The sequence below is a fragment of the Cynara cardunculus genome (genome assembly GCF_001531365.2).
Source record: "Cynara cardunculus var. scolymus isolate 2C chromosome LG 4, CcrdV1, whole genome shotgun sequence".
Lineage (NCBI taxonomy): Eukaryota > Viridiplantae > Streptophyta > Magnoliopsida > Asterales > Asteraceae > Cynara > Cynara cardunculus.
In genome coordinates, this window is record NC_037531.1 from 7,384,625 (window position 1) to 7,400,084 (window position 15,460).

Sequence of the window (15,460 nt, forward strand, 5' to 3'; positions counted from 1 at the left end):
AAGTACTTAGCGGGTAAGATTCTTGCCCCTTGCCATGTTCATCCGGTAAAAAAAATTGCACAGTAAGTACTTACCGGGTAAGATTCTTGCCCCTTGCCATGTTCANAAAATTGCACAGTAAGTACTTACCGGGTAAGATTCTTGCCCCTTGCCATGTTCATCCGGTAAAAAAAATTGCACAGTAAGTACTTACCGGGTAAGCGTTTAGTAAACAACCCCGAAAGTCTTACTCGGTAAGTGAGAGTCACAGCTCTTACCACGGTTAGTGTTTACCAGGTAAATTGTTGCATACGATGTTGTTTTCGTGGACTAAAATTTTACCCGGTAAGTAAATGACAATATTAAATTTCATGGGTAGGTGATTAGGTAAACGGCTCCTAATTCTAATTCTACGAAAAATTGCAAAAACTTTATAGGATGAAGAAAATAGTGAGAGGTGTAAAAGGACGAACCAATGCAGAAATGGGGACGAGTTCTTTTGACCCAAAACAAGCACCGACACCTCTAGCTTCTTTACTTGGCTCACAACTGTTGCTAGCTTTGGCCCTTCAACCACCAACGCTTCCACTTCTACCTGCATTCAATTTCCAATTAATCAAACAAGCTAGCTATATACTGCAATTTGCAAACCCTCTTTTTGCCCCCTTTTTAACTCTTAATCGCCATGAATCCAACAAGAACTGAGGAAATCCAAGTTCAGATCTCATCGTTCCCAACACTGAGCCAATGAATTTGAGTTCCAGAAAGGGGAAATTGCAGTTGGTAGATTCGCAAAGCATAATAATGTAAAACCCATATTACATGAATGTTTAGATCTAAAATACGAAGGAGATGTAGAGATCCAGAAGCAATTTTACCTCAGGCTTACAGGCCTTGCAGAGGGTACCAAGTGAGGTAACCAGGTGATTAGCAAGAGCAGGAGATGAACCTTCAGTTTCCTTTTTGAGATTAGGGCTAATTTGAAGGAGAGTAAGCATATCTCCTTTGTTAGCAACATGCGTGAGTGCCCATAACATAGCATGCTTCGAATGTATCGATTGGTCGACTATAACCATAACTCTCTTCCTCTTCTCCACCATCGCAGCACCACCACCACCACCACCAGCAGATCCATAGCGTCCACCATTACTTGCGTACATCCCAACCCCTTCCATCTGCATCAAATGTGCCTCACTGCCGCTGCTGCTACTATGGTTGTAACTATATCCACCCCATCTCTTGGATTTTAGTTTCCAGCCTTCTTTTTCACTCAGCTGCCTGAGAAATGATGATTCTGAAGTCGGCATTCTCCTCAGAAGCCAGTAGTACGATGGGTTGAAAGTCGATAGATGAGGAGTTAATGGGTACAAGGAGGAACAGCTTGGTGGTGGGTGGGTGTGACTCTGTGCGTGTCAGAGATGTATATATATATATATATATATATACATTTAAACAGAGAGAGAGGAGGTGTGAGAGTCACAGAGGTAATGATAATAAGACGAGTTTGGGTTGTGTTTGTGTGTGATAAATAAGGTGGTGGCGTGTGGGAAAACCACAACTTTGACCGTACCCGTAATCTCGTGTGTGTCTGTGTGAAAAGACAAGTGTATTTCCCGATGTACCCTTTCTCATTTGTTTATGTTCAAATATTTCATACCATAAAATATATATCGGGTGTTTGAGATTGTTTATTTGAAACAACTTATATTTTTTTATAAAAATATTTATTAACTTAGTTATAAGTCAGAAAAGTTTAATATTTTTAAAAACTTCTTATTACCGATTTGATACTGACATAAGTTGTTTATCCAAACATCCCATAAATATAAACTACTATTTTAGTGGATGTGGTTTGTTAAAAGTTTCTATCTCTATCCTTTTAGTTTAAAAATTATTATTGTGGTTTTTGTTTTATTTATATTTTTTTATCTTGGATAATATATTTTTTTCTTTTTATTGTTTGAATATTCGGGGGTTAAAAGACCATTTGAATGTCTCATTTTGCCATGTATAAACTAAACCAACAATTACGATAATTTTGAGAATTAAAACTTTTACAAATATGGATACACCTAATACATCGAAATTCATTATCCATGGATAAAGAAAAATAATTTCAACGACAAAAACTAGAGGAAACAGATAATAACCGTTCTAAATTGCAGCCAATCTTCGCCTATTGGTTATATACCTAATTTATAACTAAAAGTTTCTCTGGTCCTTTCCTATTCAGAGCTAAGACTCCCGAAATGAAAAATATCAAAATAGGAATAAGACTTGATATTTTTAGAAATGCCCAAAAGATATCGTACTGTAAAGCAGAAACATAGATGTATTCCTATGAACATGGAAAATATATTTTATCTTAGTCAATACTACTTGAAATAGTTAAGTCCTTCATTGTTGTTTAGTTAAAGTAAGAATTGTTTTTGATTGTACCATCTAGTTTTCGTTCAGGACGTGTTTCCTTTCACGACGATTTAACCATGCACCACCAAAGTATAGAGCCTACACCAAGTGAGGGGCGAAGTGTCTCTCAAAAGAATATAGAGAGCAACCAAGAGTGTTCTGACCCTAATACCGAGAGGGAAAATGTGGATGAGAGATTGAATAAAGATGCCCAAAAGGCACAAATGAGCGAATCAAGCCGAGTCCAACCGGAGCAACCATAAAAACTATCACAAGTGATCAAGCACTTGGTGATATTGAAGAAGGACGTAAGTTCAGATTGAACCTCGATGTTAATATGTTTAACATAGAAATCGACGATTTACTTTATTGAATCAACAAGATAACAACAATAGACTACAATACAGAAATAATATAAAATTAGATCTAAACAGAAAACAACAATGAAATTTAAGAACAACTAAAGATTATCTAAAATATGAATGTAAATCTAAAGAGTATTTAGAGAGTATATTTTGAGAGAAAAAAGGAGAGCTCAACGTAAGCTTTGAAAGAATATGAATGAGAATGAGCCGGCGAGATGATGAAAGGACTCTTATATATCTTTTAAAAATGACACAAACAGCCCACGAAGATACCAATAACGGATTCCGCCACCCTTGTAGTTTCCACATATGTGAGGCGCAATCCTTTGACTTATATCCACAATATTCTTTGAGCAATCTACAAAATCTACCCTGACCTATCAAACAATTATCAAAACAAGTCCAACAGTTCAAGTTAGTCAAGATTGGATAAACAACATCTTTCCACACTAGAAACCCAGCTACATCATCCAGAGACCGATCTTTCGGGCTCTAGACTACACATAGCCAAGGAAGCCTATATTCCTCCTCGTCCTGTCAAAAAGACATTAATGCGAAAATAAGAGTCCCTTCTCCTCCGACATAACACACACAAACGAAAGCATCTATTGCCCTTGTTGAGAAAACCGCGCTCCCCAGGTCCATAGGGAACACACATTATGATGCCAAATACTATCTATTAGGGAGGCAATGGCAATTACTTAAAGCACATGGTCTGTTTGCACTTAGTTTACAGCAATATGGCTGTCACATATACTTCGACCTTACCGACTCTGGTGAGGAAAGGCTCGAACGTAAGATTAGAACACCTAGATTGTCCTCTTCATCTTCTAAAGTGCCACAAGGATCGAGTCGAAGTCCTTTCAAGCTCAACATACACACAGGCCTGAACAAAGGCACCTCTAAACTCAAGATCAAATTGGGTTCATGTGTTGAACCCAAGGTTACCTATACTTCTGAGTTTGTTACAAAGGTAGAGTTCTAGGCCCTTGCTAACATCATTCAGAGATCCTTGGATGATCTTAAACTCACAATTTCATAGACCGAGGCTTTTGCCTCTACTTATGAACTTGCTTTACTAAGGACCTTGGTCCAGGCACTTAAGGCTCAATCTCAAGCCAATGCAGACAAGCTGGAGATGCTCAAACATTTGATGACACAACACTATAATGCTCACAACCTACTTCTACAAACCAAGCTCCACACTCTATCATCCCAGATCTCTATGACTGATACCTCTATCCAAAGCTTAATTGAGTTCATCAAGAGCCCGCTACTAGAGATATCATCAACCTCTGCACCATCTTCATCAGCACCATCCACTTCTGGTCAAACTATTTCTACTCAAGGACTTCCAGTCCTTCGTAGAGGAAATCGAATGAATGATGAAAACTGTGTAGATCCCATATTTAGACAACAATCAAGAAACTCCATAGAAATTAAGGTAGAAGTAAGCATGAAGAACTATTTATTGGTGATCACTACTCATAAACTTTGAATTACAAATTACGCACTCGAGTGGAGGCAAACAAAGAATCTGTCTTTAAAGTGAGTGATTTTTAAGTTCAGAGCATGTGACTTTGATATCAGATGTGGGAGTGGTTCATAACACTTTATTGTCTAAGCATGAATTCATAAAAATCAAAGGAGAACTCATTAACTTGAAATTAGAAAGATTTGACTTTGAAAGTCAACAACTTTGTTCTTTGAGATCCCCAAGATGGGGCTACAAGATTAGAGAATAAATCTCTTTAAAATCAGAAAAACATTCATTAAGAACATCTGATTGCCCTTAAAGACCAGCGAATGATTAAATTTGCCTTTAAGCTCAAAGTTGACTTTTCAAAAGTCAAATAGTGTTTTTGAAAAACTCTCGGCTTCTGTCCAACAGCTATCACTCGAGTTCAACACAGTTTTTGACATATCAGCAACTTGATTTTGGAAAGCTCAAAGCATCAAAGATGTAGAATTGTGTCTTAGATTTTCCAACCCATCTAGACTCGTTAATTTTGGAGTAGTAACGAGAAAGTTATGATCAAAATGCCACTATTGTGCAGAGAGCCGACAACAAAACTCTGAATGCACTAGGCTAACTTGATACACATGGCATAACTCTAGATACATACGAAATAACTCTGGATACATTGGGAATGAACGTCTGTAAACTCTGATCTCTAACTCTGATTACATAGGACTACTCTGGAAGAACTTCCTTATAAACAATGATAAATCTGGAAGTGTTGTTCGATTGACTAACTCTTAGTGTATTGTAACTCGATATAACTCTGAACAGAACTCTAGATCAACATCTCCAGAATTCTGGATTAACTCTGAACGGAATCATAACTCTGTAATCAAACAAAATCTGGAATATAACTCACGATCAATATAAACATGTTGTTTTTCGAACACATCAGATTTGCACTAGCAAACTGCTTTCAACTTCAAGTTTAACCATGGAAAGAAAGAGTAAGTTCATGACCCATAATTAGAATAAAATGTGGGTTCTTGAAACTCAAGATGAATGTATAGGTCCATCGGACTCTCTAAATCGGACGGTGAATAATCAAACTAAAAGATTTGATCTCGTTTTTACCTGAGCTATGCATCCGATGTTGACTAAGATCTGAAAACTTAATTCTAACAAGTTACTAAGGTTAGGATTTTAGTCCTTTTGTGTTATATCCGATCCATGTTGTTACAGATAAAAATGTTACAAGGAAAAATATAAGAATTTGTTTCTTAGTGTTGAAGCGGATGCTAGTTGTATTATCTACAAATCCAGGGTTTGAGACCCACAATTTTCTTTTTGCTTGTACCACGTAGCTACTAACATGGCTTTATATATTTCGAACGGTGCCATCTACTTGCGGTTTTCATTTTAAAACCCATTTGTATCCTATGGTTTTACAACCCTGAGGCAATTCGGCTAATTGCCAAGTTTTATTTGTTTCAAGATGCAATTTTATTGTATTCAATGCTAAGTTTAAACATACATTCGGAAACATAACCTTTACCTACAAACATGCCATTTTTAGTGACGATGAATTTATCAGATCCGATGATTTGTTTAAATCCGGCTTTGTTGATAATTATAACATATGATATCCAATACTTAACTCCATCTAATAAATAGAAGTAAAATGACCCAAAATGTATTCATTAGAGACACAGGGAGTTTGCAATCAACATCCATCATTCCTAAAATGAAATGAAATTCTTTTAGAATGATATGATGTGAAGAATGATTATGCAGTTTATGAGTCCGAAATAAGTTTCCTTGCTGCTTCTGCAATCTTGAAAACGTGTTCATCCTTGCAACCTACAAATATGAAAATCTATACATCATCAGACCAGACCAGACCAGACCAGACCAGACCAGACCAGACCAGACCAGACCAGACAGAGAGACTCGATAAATCTCATTTAAAACGTACCCATATGCAGCAGTGTCTTCTCAAGGTTGAAAAGGTAGTCTCTGTTGGGTCCTGATGGTCCTTCTGCACTAACAATTTGCCTGCCCAATGGAACAAAATACAAACAATACTCAAAATACCAAATCCATGTTGCGCGTATCATTCAATTAGTATATTAATACTAACAAGATTATTGATAGGATTTATTATTACATAAATGTGAATGAATAAGATGTCTTTTTGAGACTACAAACTTCATGCTTAATTTTCATTAGGGGGTCTTCTATGCGAAATTATATTCATCCTAGCTTTTTTTTTGGAGTACTTGTCAGGTTCATATGAGAACAACAACTAAATAAGAGAACATGAAAACGGCCGAATCACATGTGATTCATGCGGCTTTGGCCCCGACATGGGTCACTGGGAGCTGGGTCGCCAGCTCACCCTTGTTTTGCTAACCCTAAGTAATCATTGTTCATTGGGATCTGAAGGAAATACTTCGTTAGGATTGGGGAATTGTTGTGATTCTTCCTGGGATTCTCCCGTCGAGTCACTTTGAAAGTCTTACCTAAACTCTTCCGGCCGGCTGTTTTGTAATTGCATGTAAAATCACATGTGATTCGGCCGTTTTTCTTGTTCTCTTAATTTGACCATGTTCTCGTTTGATCCTGCCTTTACTTGTGTAATCACTCTACATATTCTCCTCTCAAAGAAATGTCTACCGAGACCCTATCTTCTAATTACAGCTGTGATATATTTAAACTCACTATCCCCTTCAGGTTATAGTTACAATCGTCTCATTCAAATATTGTCATATAGTCTGCCTCAGTAATAAACAAAACAAAATACCCTAGGTAGAAGAACAGCCTTCCAACTCATAACCAATGAGAGAACAATGCTTATCCAGGGCATCCCAAAATATGAGTTAACGTAATCAACAATCCCGACTTTTTAGACGTCCCAAAATGCAACCAAATATCTTTGGTACCAGATCGATACCTAAAGATCCACTAAACTGCTTTCTGGTGCACACCGGATAAGCCATGTCTCAGCTCGAAACATTAAATACATCGATGACCCCACAACACTAGAATATGAAACACAGGACATATCTATATGCCCTCTCATGATAAAAAAAATGGGACACAAATCCATAGATAACATGAAGTGAGGAGCTAACAGAGTGGAAAGCGGCCCTGGCACCGAACACTTCCCTTATGTAGCTTCTTTGACACAATCAAAGCCCTACGTCCTAATAATCTCCATACCGGGAATCTTTCATGCCCACCCCAAATCTCATTTCAAACTCTTCATTCAGCTATTTTTTAACCACTTAGATTTCATTCATGCCCTTGGTGGCTATAAACATGTCATTCAGGCATAGCAACAAGTACACAAAAGACCAATCCTCACCTCTCCTCGAATAGACACATCAATCTTATGAACAACAACCATGTAAGTCATAAATGCAACAAATTTCTTGTACCACCTCAGTGATTGCTTTAGCTCATACAGCGACTTCTTCAAGAAACAAACCATGCACCAACAAATCCCTCAGGTCGGTCAATATACATGTCTTCCTCTAATTCCCCATGCAAAATCGCAGATGCTTAAGCTCAAGATCATGCAATGCAACAATACACGAATAAAAGTATGTTTCAGAGAAAAAGTCTATATAATCAATGCATGGGATTTGACTTTCCTTCGGCACAAGTCTAGCTTTGAATGTGGAATCTTCGATTTCTAATGTCACATCCTTCTTGTTTACCTATTTACACCAAATAGGTGTCTTCCTTTTGGAAGAGAAACAAGATCCCAAGTACCATTCTTCTATAGACTCCTCTACTTCTTCGAATCTGGAGATCTAACGGCTTCGACAAAAGTAGAAGGTTCCTCAACTGATTTGATCTACGATACAACACTAAAAGCATATGCCACAAAATCAACCTCCGCATAACTCCTCATAGGTACAACAGATCTATGACTCAAATATCTAGCAATAAACTCTGATTGTTTAACCACAAGGGTGGTGCCTGATTGGTTTGAGCTTGGCTCCAAAGGTCAAAAGTACCAGGAGGTTCCAGGTTCAAATCCAAGGAGGAATAAAAATCCTCTTGTGGCCACGGAAGTTCAAACGCGGTGACTCCGGGCTATCTGCAAAGCAGGTGGTCGCCTCGAATTAGTCGGCTCGCATAGCGGGTTGGATATCCAGGTTAATCAAAAAAAAGAACTCCGATTGTTCATATGACGACGCATTTGATTAGGGATTACCATCATTTTCACCAAAACAAGTTGACATAGACAGTTGTGTCGACGATTGTGAAATAGATGGTTGTGGAGAAGTAGGTACACCAAAAGTGCTAATTGAAATATGCGCCTTACTTCAAATCCCCAGGTTTGCGTTTCATTCGAAATACCCTTCTCTTGTTATATGGCCTCGGATGACATACGAATAAGCAAATGCGTAAATCATCTATTAAAAATGAATGATTACAAGGTTTTCTCAGTTATCTCTCCCAAGACTCTTGCCAATCTCAAATCAACAAACTAGACAATGCCCCCTTACAAACACAAGCCCTTTACTTATACCTTAAGTTACTCACTTGTACCAATGCATTAATTGATTATACTTTCCCTACCACAGCCTACCAATTTTGACCCATTTACTCAACATACCACTAATGACTATTTGATCTAGGGTATAACAATACCCATGCCCAAACCTATCACCTTGTCCTCCAGGTCTGAAGAAATTAAAAAGAAATAGAACTACATTACTCTTATCTTCCTATTTTTCCTTCTTGAACTTCTTCCGTCTTCACCAATCACACAAATATTTCTTCTCTTTATCAAAATTCTGAGGTGTAATAAAAGGCAATTGGGATATTCCAATTTACACCCATCATATTCATAATCCAGCCGTAAAGATCAGTCACAAAACTTTGAAGCGGTTCTAGATATGGATCCAAGGGATCTCGACTCGGATCTGGTTCTGTATTCGAGATCGCGTCCCGTTTCAGAATTGCATATGATTTTGGATTTTGTTTTCGGATTTGGATTCTGATTAGGATCTGACTTCAGATCTGGATCTGAATCAGGGAAAGTCAACTTCAATGTTTTCTTAAGTGGCGATACAGTTCCACATACGATTGCTTCGCTCTCTCCTTTCTCCTCTCTCGTCTTCGTCTTTTCCACTTTCTACTATGAGTCTATGATCCATTTGCAATCTCCCCTATCGATTGTTTTTTACATCTCATTGAAGCGATTCCTTTATGGTTTTCCAATCTTCTTGACCACATCTATTGTCGATTGCATTGATGTAATACTCTAGATCATCTTGTGTGCACTAGCAGCAAGATCCTAGTGTGAATTCCTAGAACGATTATTATGAAACCATTTGATACACACGAATCATCAAATGCATAAATCTTCTATTAAGATCGGATGATTACATGGTCTTCTCAGAGACTAAGATCTCCCGCGTGCCAATTTCAATCAACAAAATAAACGATGCCACTTACAAACACAACCCATTTATTTATACTTAATACTCTGCGTTATTTACTTGTACTAGTGCATTGATTGAATGTACTTTCCCTATCCCAGCCTACCACTATCTGACCCAGGGTATGACACATGCCAAACATCGACTCTTCATCAAAAGTCATATCTCTACTAATCATGGTCTTTCGGGTCTGCACACAATCTATAACATTTGATCCCAACTTGGAACCCAAGAAACACACTCTTCACTATACGGGGTTGACGCTTTCCATTATTGACCTAGGCATAAGCCAGACCCAAAAATCTTCAACATAGAAAATTCTAAATGTTTGCCCAACCACACCTAAATAGGTGTTTTCGTTTTGATGGCATGTGAGGGAGAAAGGTTGATCCAGCAGTAGAAGCAGCTTCAACCTAAAAAAAAAATTTGTCGATCCGAAATTAAACAACATACATGATACCCCATACCTTCTCCATAGTTGTAAGGTTCATGTGTTCGGCCAAAACCGTTTGAGTGTCAACCATCGTGTGGTGTCTCTAATGCCTTTGAGTTATACAATAGTCATTGAACTCCTCCGAACAGAACTCCAACCCATTATCGGCATGGAGTTAATTTACGTGTTATTCTATTTGTTTTTTTACCATAGTTTTCCAATCTCTAAAATTCTCAAACAAATCACTTTCCTTCATGAAAAAATACCCAAACTTTCCATGAAGAGTCATCAATCATAGTCAATATGTACAAAGAGCACAATGACTAAACTTGCGCTAATCCCCAAAGATCTTAATGCAAGTAAAACATTACCTTGGTAGAAAATGAGCGAAACTATAAAAAACAATACTCCCTTTATTTCCCAAATACACAATGTTTGCAGTCTTGCATATAGAAAGTGTTTGGGTGCTTTCACAACCCAACAAATTTCCACGACTCAATCTCTCCACACCAAATTCACTTATTTCGCGTAACCTCATGTTACAATCTCGTCTTATAGGAAAGCAACATTGATGATGAAGCTACTTCAGAATCTCCAAGAATTATGTTGCTTTCCAAAATATAAAGGTTGACATCCATTTATTTACAGCTCAAGTATACAAGGGATCCTCTAGTCACCAAAAAGAACATCACCTTCAACTATTCATCTCAACAACTTCACTTGCACCAATAAACTTGTAGCCCTTGTGATGGTGAGAACTTAGAGAAATCAAATTCCTCTTCAGATTGGTGCATGTTTCACTTTACCCATATTACTGATAACATCATCAAACATCTTGATTCGGATATTACCATGTCCCACAACTTTGCACAAAGCTTTGTACTAACTTGAAATGAACTAGTGAAAGACTAATATGTGGCTAGCCAATCTGTATTGCGACACATGGTAGATACACCGCAAATCTAAACTCCAATTCAGTGAAGACATGTTATCTTCATCTAAAATGATAATAAGATCACCCATTTTCTCTTCGGCTACATCAGCTTCAGCTAAATCCATTGATGGTTTCCTTTTCTGCTAGCTTTGATCTTGTTCTAAAGCTTAAAACAATCATAAATCATGTATCCTTTCTACGTGCCGTAATTGCAAAATCTGTTTCTGATCTTTAACTTGGATTGATAACGTGTCGCCGCTCTTGAAACCTTCATTGGATCTCTTTCTAACACTAAAGGCCTTCCACCCAAGATGTTCCTGCATATATAATCTCCGTACTTCTTTTAGACACAACGCATTACGAACATCTTCTGAAGCAAGAATATCTCGGGTATAAAAAATTGTTCCCTAAACTTAGCATAAGAATTAGGCAATGAACAAAGTAGAAATAAACCCAAACGTTCCTCATATTTAATATCCATGTTCTCTAAGTCACCATAATTTCCTTGAACTTAGAGACATTCTCGATCACGAAGCCACCTTTATTAAGCCAGTGAGTAAATGACCATAGTTTAAGGTGCAACTTGTTTGGGAGTCTTTGTCATCCATAATTGTTTGTAATTTCAACCCTAAAGGTGATCTTTCTTCTTCCAAAAACATCTTGTAAGATGTCATTAGAAAATGCAAATGGATTTGGGATGATGCCTTTTAGTTCTTTTCATGAGTCCGCATACTAGGCATGCCATAACCACCAAAACCAAATGAGAACCAAATATGTCTTTCATGCTAAAACCAATATGTTTCATTATTCCTTTTCCTTTTGCTACTTTACTTTTTTCCTTTCTTTCTTCTTCCCTTATTTCTTCCTTCTTTCTCTTCCCGTTTATTTGCTCGCACTTTTGAACAAGTCAGTGTATTCATGAAACAGACACTTTATCCTTTGGGGTAGAGGTCAAGCCTACATCCCACCCCCTCCCCGACCCTAACGCAAATAAGATTTCCTAGCTAACTTTAATCCCAAATACAACGTTTAACTAGGGTCAAACTAAGCATTTGTTAGCATCCCAACAATCCTTAACTTGAACTCTCAAAGATGTTCTTTATGTGTAAGACAATTTATCCTCAAAACATACAAATATGGTGGTTCATAAAGATATAAACATCAAGCAACATAATAAAGAGATGGGGATAGGAGACAACCGAGATTTACATGGAAACTCAAAATAGTGGAAAAACTTAAAATAGAGGAAAACCACAGGTAGAAGAGACCACCGTGAGAAATCCACTAGTAAAAGATGATGGCATAATGCTTGAAGAAGAGAAAAATGGAGAAAATACAAGTTCCTTCTGCTAGAGGTATGGGAGTGTTCATGATAGAAACAAAAAGAAGATATGTTAGGACATGGGTCAACAAGGGCTAAATACAGAAATCTGGATATGCATGTCGTGAGACCTTAGGCGTGAACTAGGTTGCCAGATGAAGTCGCCCGCTAGTCTGAACTTGGACCAACACGATTGTGTAAGAATGGGGCAGAAAACCCTATTGTGACCTTCCAAATGTTTCTATCCACCACTTGTTTTTGGACACGACCATATCCCACCAAGGAGCATGACCATGCAACGTAAATATGAGAATTAGAGACACAAATCAAAAGTAACCTTAGTCGGTAAGCCACTATTGCTATGATCTCGAACATTCCAAAACACCTTGGACTAAACTTGCCTCTCTTGCTTAATTCTTTAGCCCAGTCACAACCATTTGTTTTGTCCAACATCCTCATCCTGGAGTATACATTCTAGTTCCTCACATCACATGTTGGGAAACAGAAACATGATTTGGGCTCCTTTCCATCTCCAATTCTCCATGGTAGATAGACAATGATTGGTTTAGTAGATTCTCAACTCCAAATTCAATTTTGAAATATCCTATATGTGCCTACGTTTATAATCCATAATCTGAGTAAAATTACAAAAAGATATGAATTGTTCCTTCCCAATCAGGTGAAACTTGGGACCTCTCAACTGATTATATCATGAGAGTTATGGCTTATATCAGTTGGATATCATGTCCTCCCTGGCATATCCACGCAAGAGAGATTTGTAGGACATACAAAGTCTACTTGATCATCTTTACTTGAAGCATATGAAGAAACTACATCCAAGAATAAGTACTTCGTCTCATTTCCATTATGAGCCATGTCAATTGTTTAAGCACATTCATAAGTCCTAGTGATCAAGTACATCAATGTCTAGATCCTTTTGGAATATGAAGGAACCATAGCTAGGAATACTTATGTCTCATTTTTCCGTTGTTTATTATGTCAATGAGGAGCATATTCATACATTCTACCCATTAAGTAAGTAAAGGTCTAACTTTCCCTTTGAAATTGTTAATTTTTTGGGTCAATGTCCTAAACAATCGATGGTTTTAAATATTTTCTTTTATTGGTTAATGATTATTCTACAGTATGTATCATTATTTACTTAAATCTCACCATACCAAATCATATACGCCAAATTTATAAATTCCTAAGTATCAAGGTATCCTCCTACAGGCACCTTTTGGTTACTCCATACTCTCGATGATCCCTCAACTCAAACTACTCTAGATGGGTCTTCCCCTAGCACCCTTGTGCACCGCTCCTGCTCCTGGTATATTAGTGAAAGAAAAGGCACAATAACATAGCCCATAGCAACTCCAGAATTCATGGAGAACCTTGTTCAATCTCAAAGAATGCCCTTTCTAGATACTGCAAAGATCCCTATTGCCAAACAAAAATAAAAAAAGTACATGTGTTGGTAAGCCTGTTGATAGTCTAGGATATTCTATCTCTCACAATGTATCATGTTCTTGACTCTTCGGATTGTTGTAGATAAAAACAAACAACTTAAATAGACTACTAAAAAACAAACTACATAAACATAACAAAGATGACTCTTCTAACACAGATAAAAATAAGTAGTAGGTCTCCAGGAGGTTAGTGTGCTCGATCTAGCTACCAATCACAAATATATAGCAAATAGTGGTGAAGGTTTGAAATATCTATTTATGATCGAAAGCAGGTTAGGAGGACAATACTTGGCAATCTGCTCAATTGATGCAGGCCCCAAGTAGTTTTCGTTGGCCTTGTCTGGAGATGCTATATATCTGGTCAGAAAAAACAGCCAGTTATGATTTGATGACCTTTGTGATCTAGTGTAAGCAACTGTCTGTGGATTGGTTTCAGGCACTTACAGCATTACTCCAGTAACAGCCGGTGAAGCTGTTGGTTCCTGAAATAGAATGGATGCATGCATGACATGAGATTTGTGCCATGAATATTTATATTAGGAAAAACAGATATATGACCAACGATAATTAAAGAAAAGTAAAACTTACTGTGAAGAAATCAACATATGCCTTCTTGTCGTACTGTTTCTCCCTCACTTCTAGATACTGAAGTCATATGGCATTGCAGATAGAAGTTTAAGAACTCAGCTCTACTATTGTATCCCATTAAAACAACACTATAGAAGGCTAGAAGCTATTTGTAACTAATTAATAAATTTCAGTTTGAAATATAGATTGGAGTTCAAGGTTCAGATTGAAGTGCAAGAGCCAAAGCACATATTATTGTTATTGAGGATCCAAGCTTGAAGAATGTTGAAAATGAAAGCACTAAAGAATTTAGAGGTGCTTCAATGTAAGCATGAAAATTTGGAGTCAAACATATAAGAAATCAATCATTTCGATTCTCATACAAAAAATTAAACAAACTTTATTTCTCTTTGCGTTCTGTTTATATTTGAAGTAACGCTTGTTGCCGCATGTCGAACATCATTGATATTGATAAAACATACTATGCTTTAAAATATATATATTAATAATCACCAATTATGTTGACTATATTTTCTCCTGTTAGGTTCCATCATATTGTCCAGTTGATTTTTCCTTCTATGAGAGCAGTGTAAACTAGGGATGCAACAGAATATCCAGAAGTACTACATCGGTCTGAATTCAGTCCTACCAAATGAATATCATCCAGAATCTGAAGAAAGCGACTGCTGACCTATCCAACTCTGTTATAATCTTATGTGGATATGAATATAATGGATTGGGCCAGATCTCGAAAAATATTTATTTTGACCTAATGGGAATTTTGACTTATACCAGAGTTTTGGATATACAGTGACTGCTATACCCATATCAAAACATCCAATCCGTGATTATCTTTAGGACGTCGGTGTTGGAATGTAGGCTTCGGCCTACTAAGTTAGACAAAAGGGAGGAGGCATAAAGTAAGGAGCCGGCCCTAGCCCAAAAGGAGTCGGCCCTAGCCCAAAAGGAGCCGGCCCTAGTCTCTACCCTAGTTTCCTTGATTAGGAGATAACCCTAATTATGTTTGTCTATATATATTAATCTCATTGTACTTGTAAACAT

General features: G+C 37.3%; 2 protein-coding genes across 2 annotated transcripts in view; both read right to left on the reverse strand.

The window, feature by feature from the left end:
* LOC112511547 overlaps positions 1 to 1,385 on the reverse strand; it is a 3,117-nt gene extending 1,732 nt beyond the window's left edge. The window contains exons 1-2 of the mRNA XM_025117221.1: positions 858 to 1,385; positions 453 to 574 (exon numbers count right to left, since the gene is read on the reverse strand). Of these exons, the coding sequence (XP_024972989.1) occupies positions 453 to 574; positions 858 to 1,286 (551 nt within the window). The 5' untranslated portion in view covers positions 1,287 to 1,385. The remainder of the gene's footprint in view (positions 1 to 452; positions 575 to 857) is intronic.
* A 4,406-nt stretch (positions 1,386 to 5,791) lies between these two features.
* The window catches only part of LOC112510820 (gamma-glutamylcyclotransferase 2-3), a 20,122-nt gene continuing 10,453 nt past the window's right edge, over positions 5,792 to 15,460 (reverse strand). The window contains exons 3-7 of the mRNA XM_025116170.1: positions 14,420 to 14,476; positions 14,276 to 14,313; positions 14,120 to 14,188; positions 6,191 to 6,270; positions 5,792 to 6,075 (exon numbers count right to left, since the gene is read on the reverse strand). Of these exons, the coding sequence (XP_024971938.1) occupies positions 6,011 to 6,075; positions 6,191 to 6,270; positions 14,120 to 14,188; positions 14,276 to 14,313; positions 14,420 to 14,476 (309 nt within the window). The 3' untranslated portion in view covers positions 5,792 to 6,010. The remainder of the gene's footprint in view (positions 6,076 to 6,190; positions 6,271 to 14,119; positions 14,189 to 14,275; positions 14,314 to 14,419; positions 14,477 to 15,460) is intronic.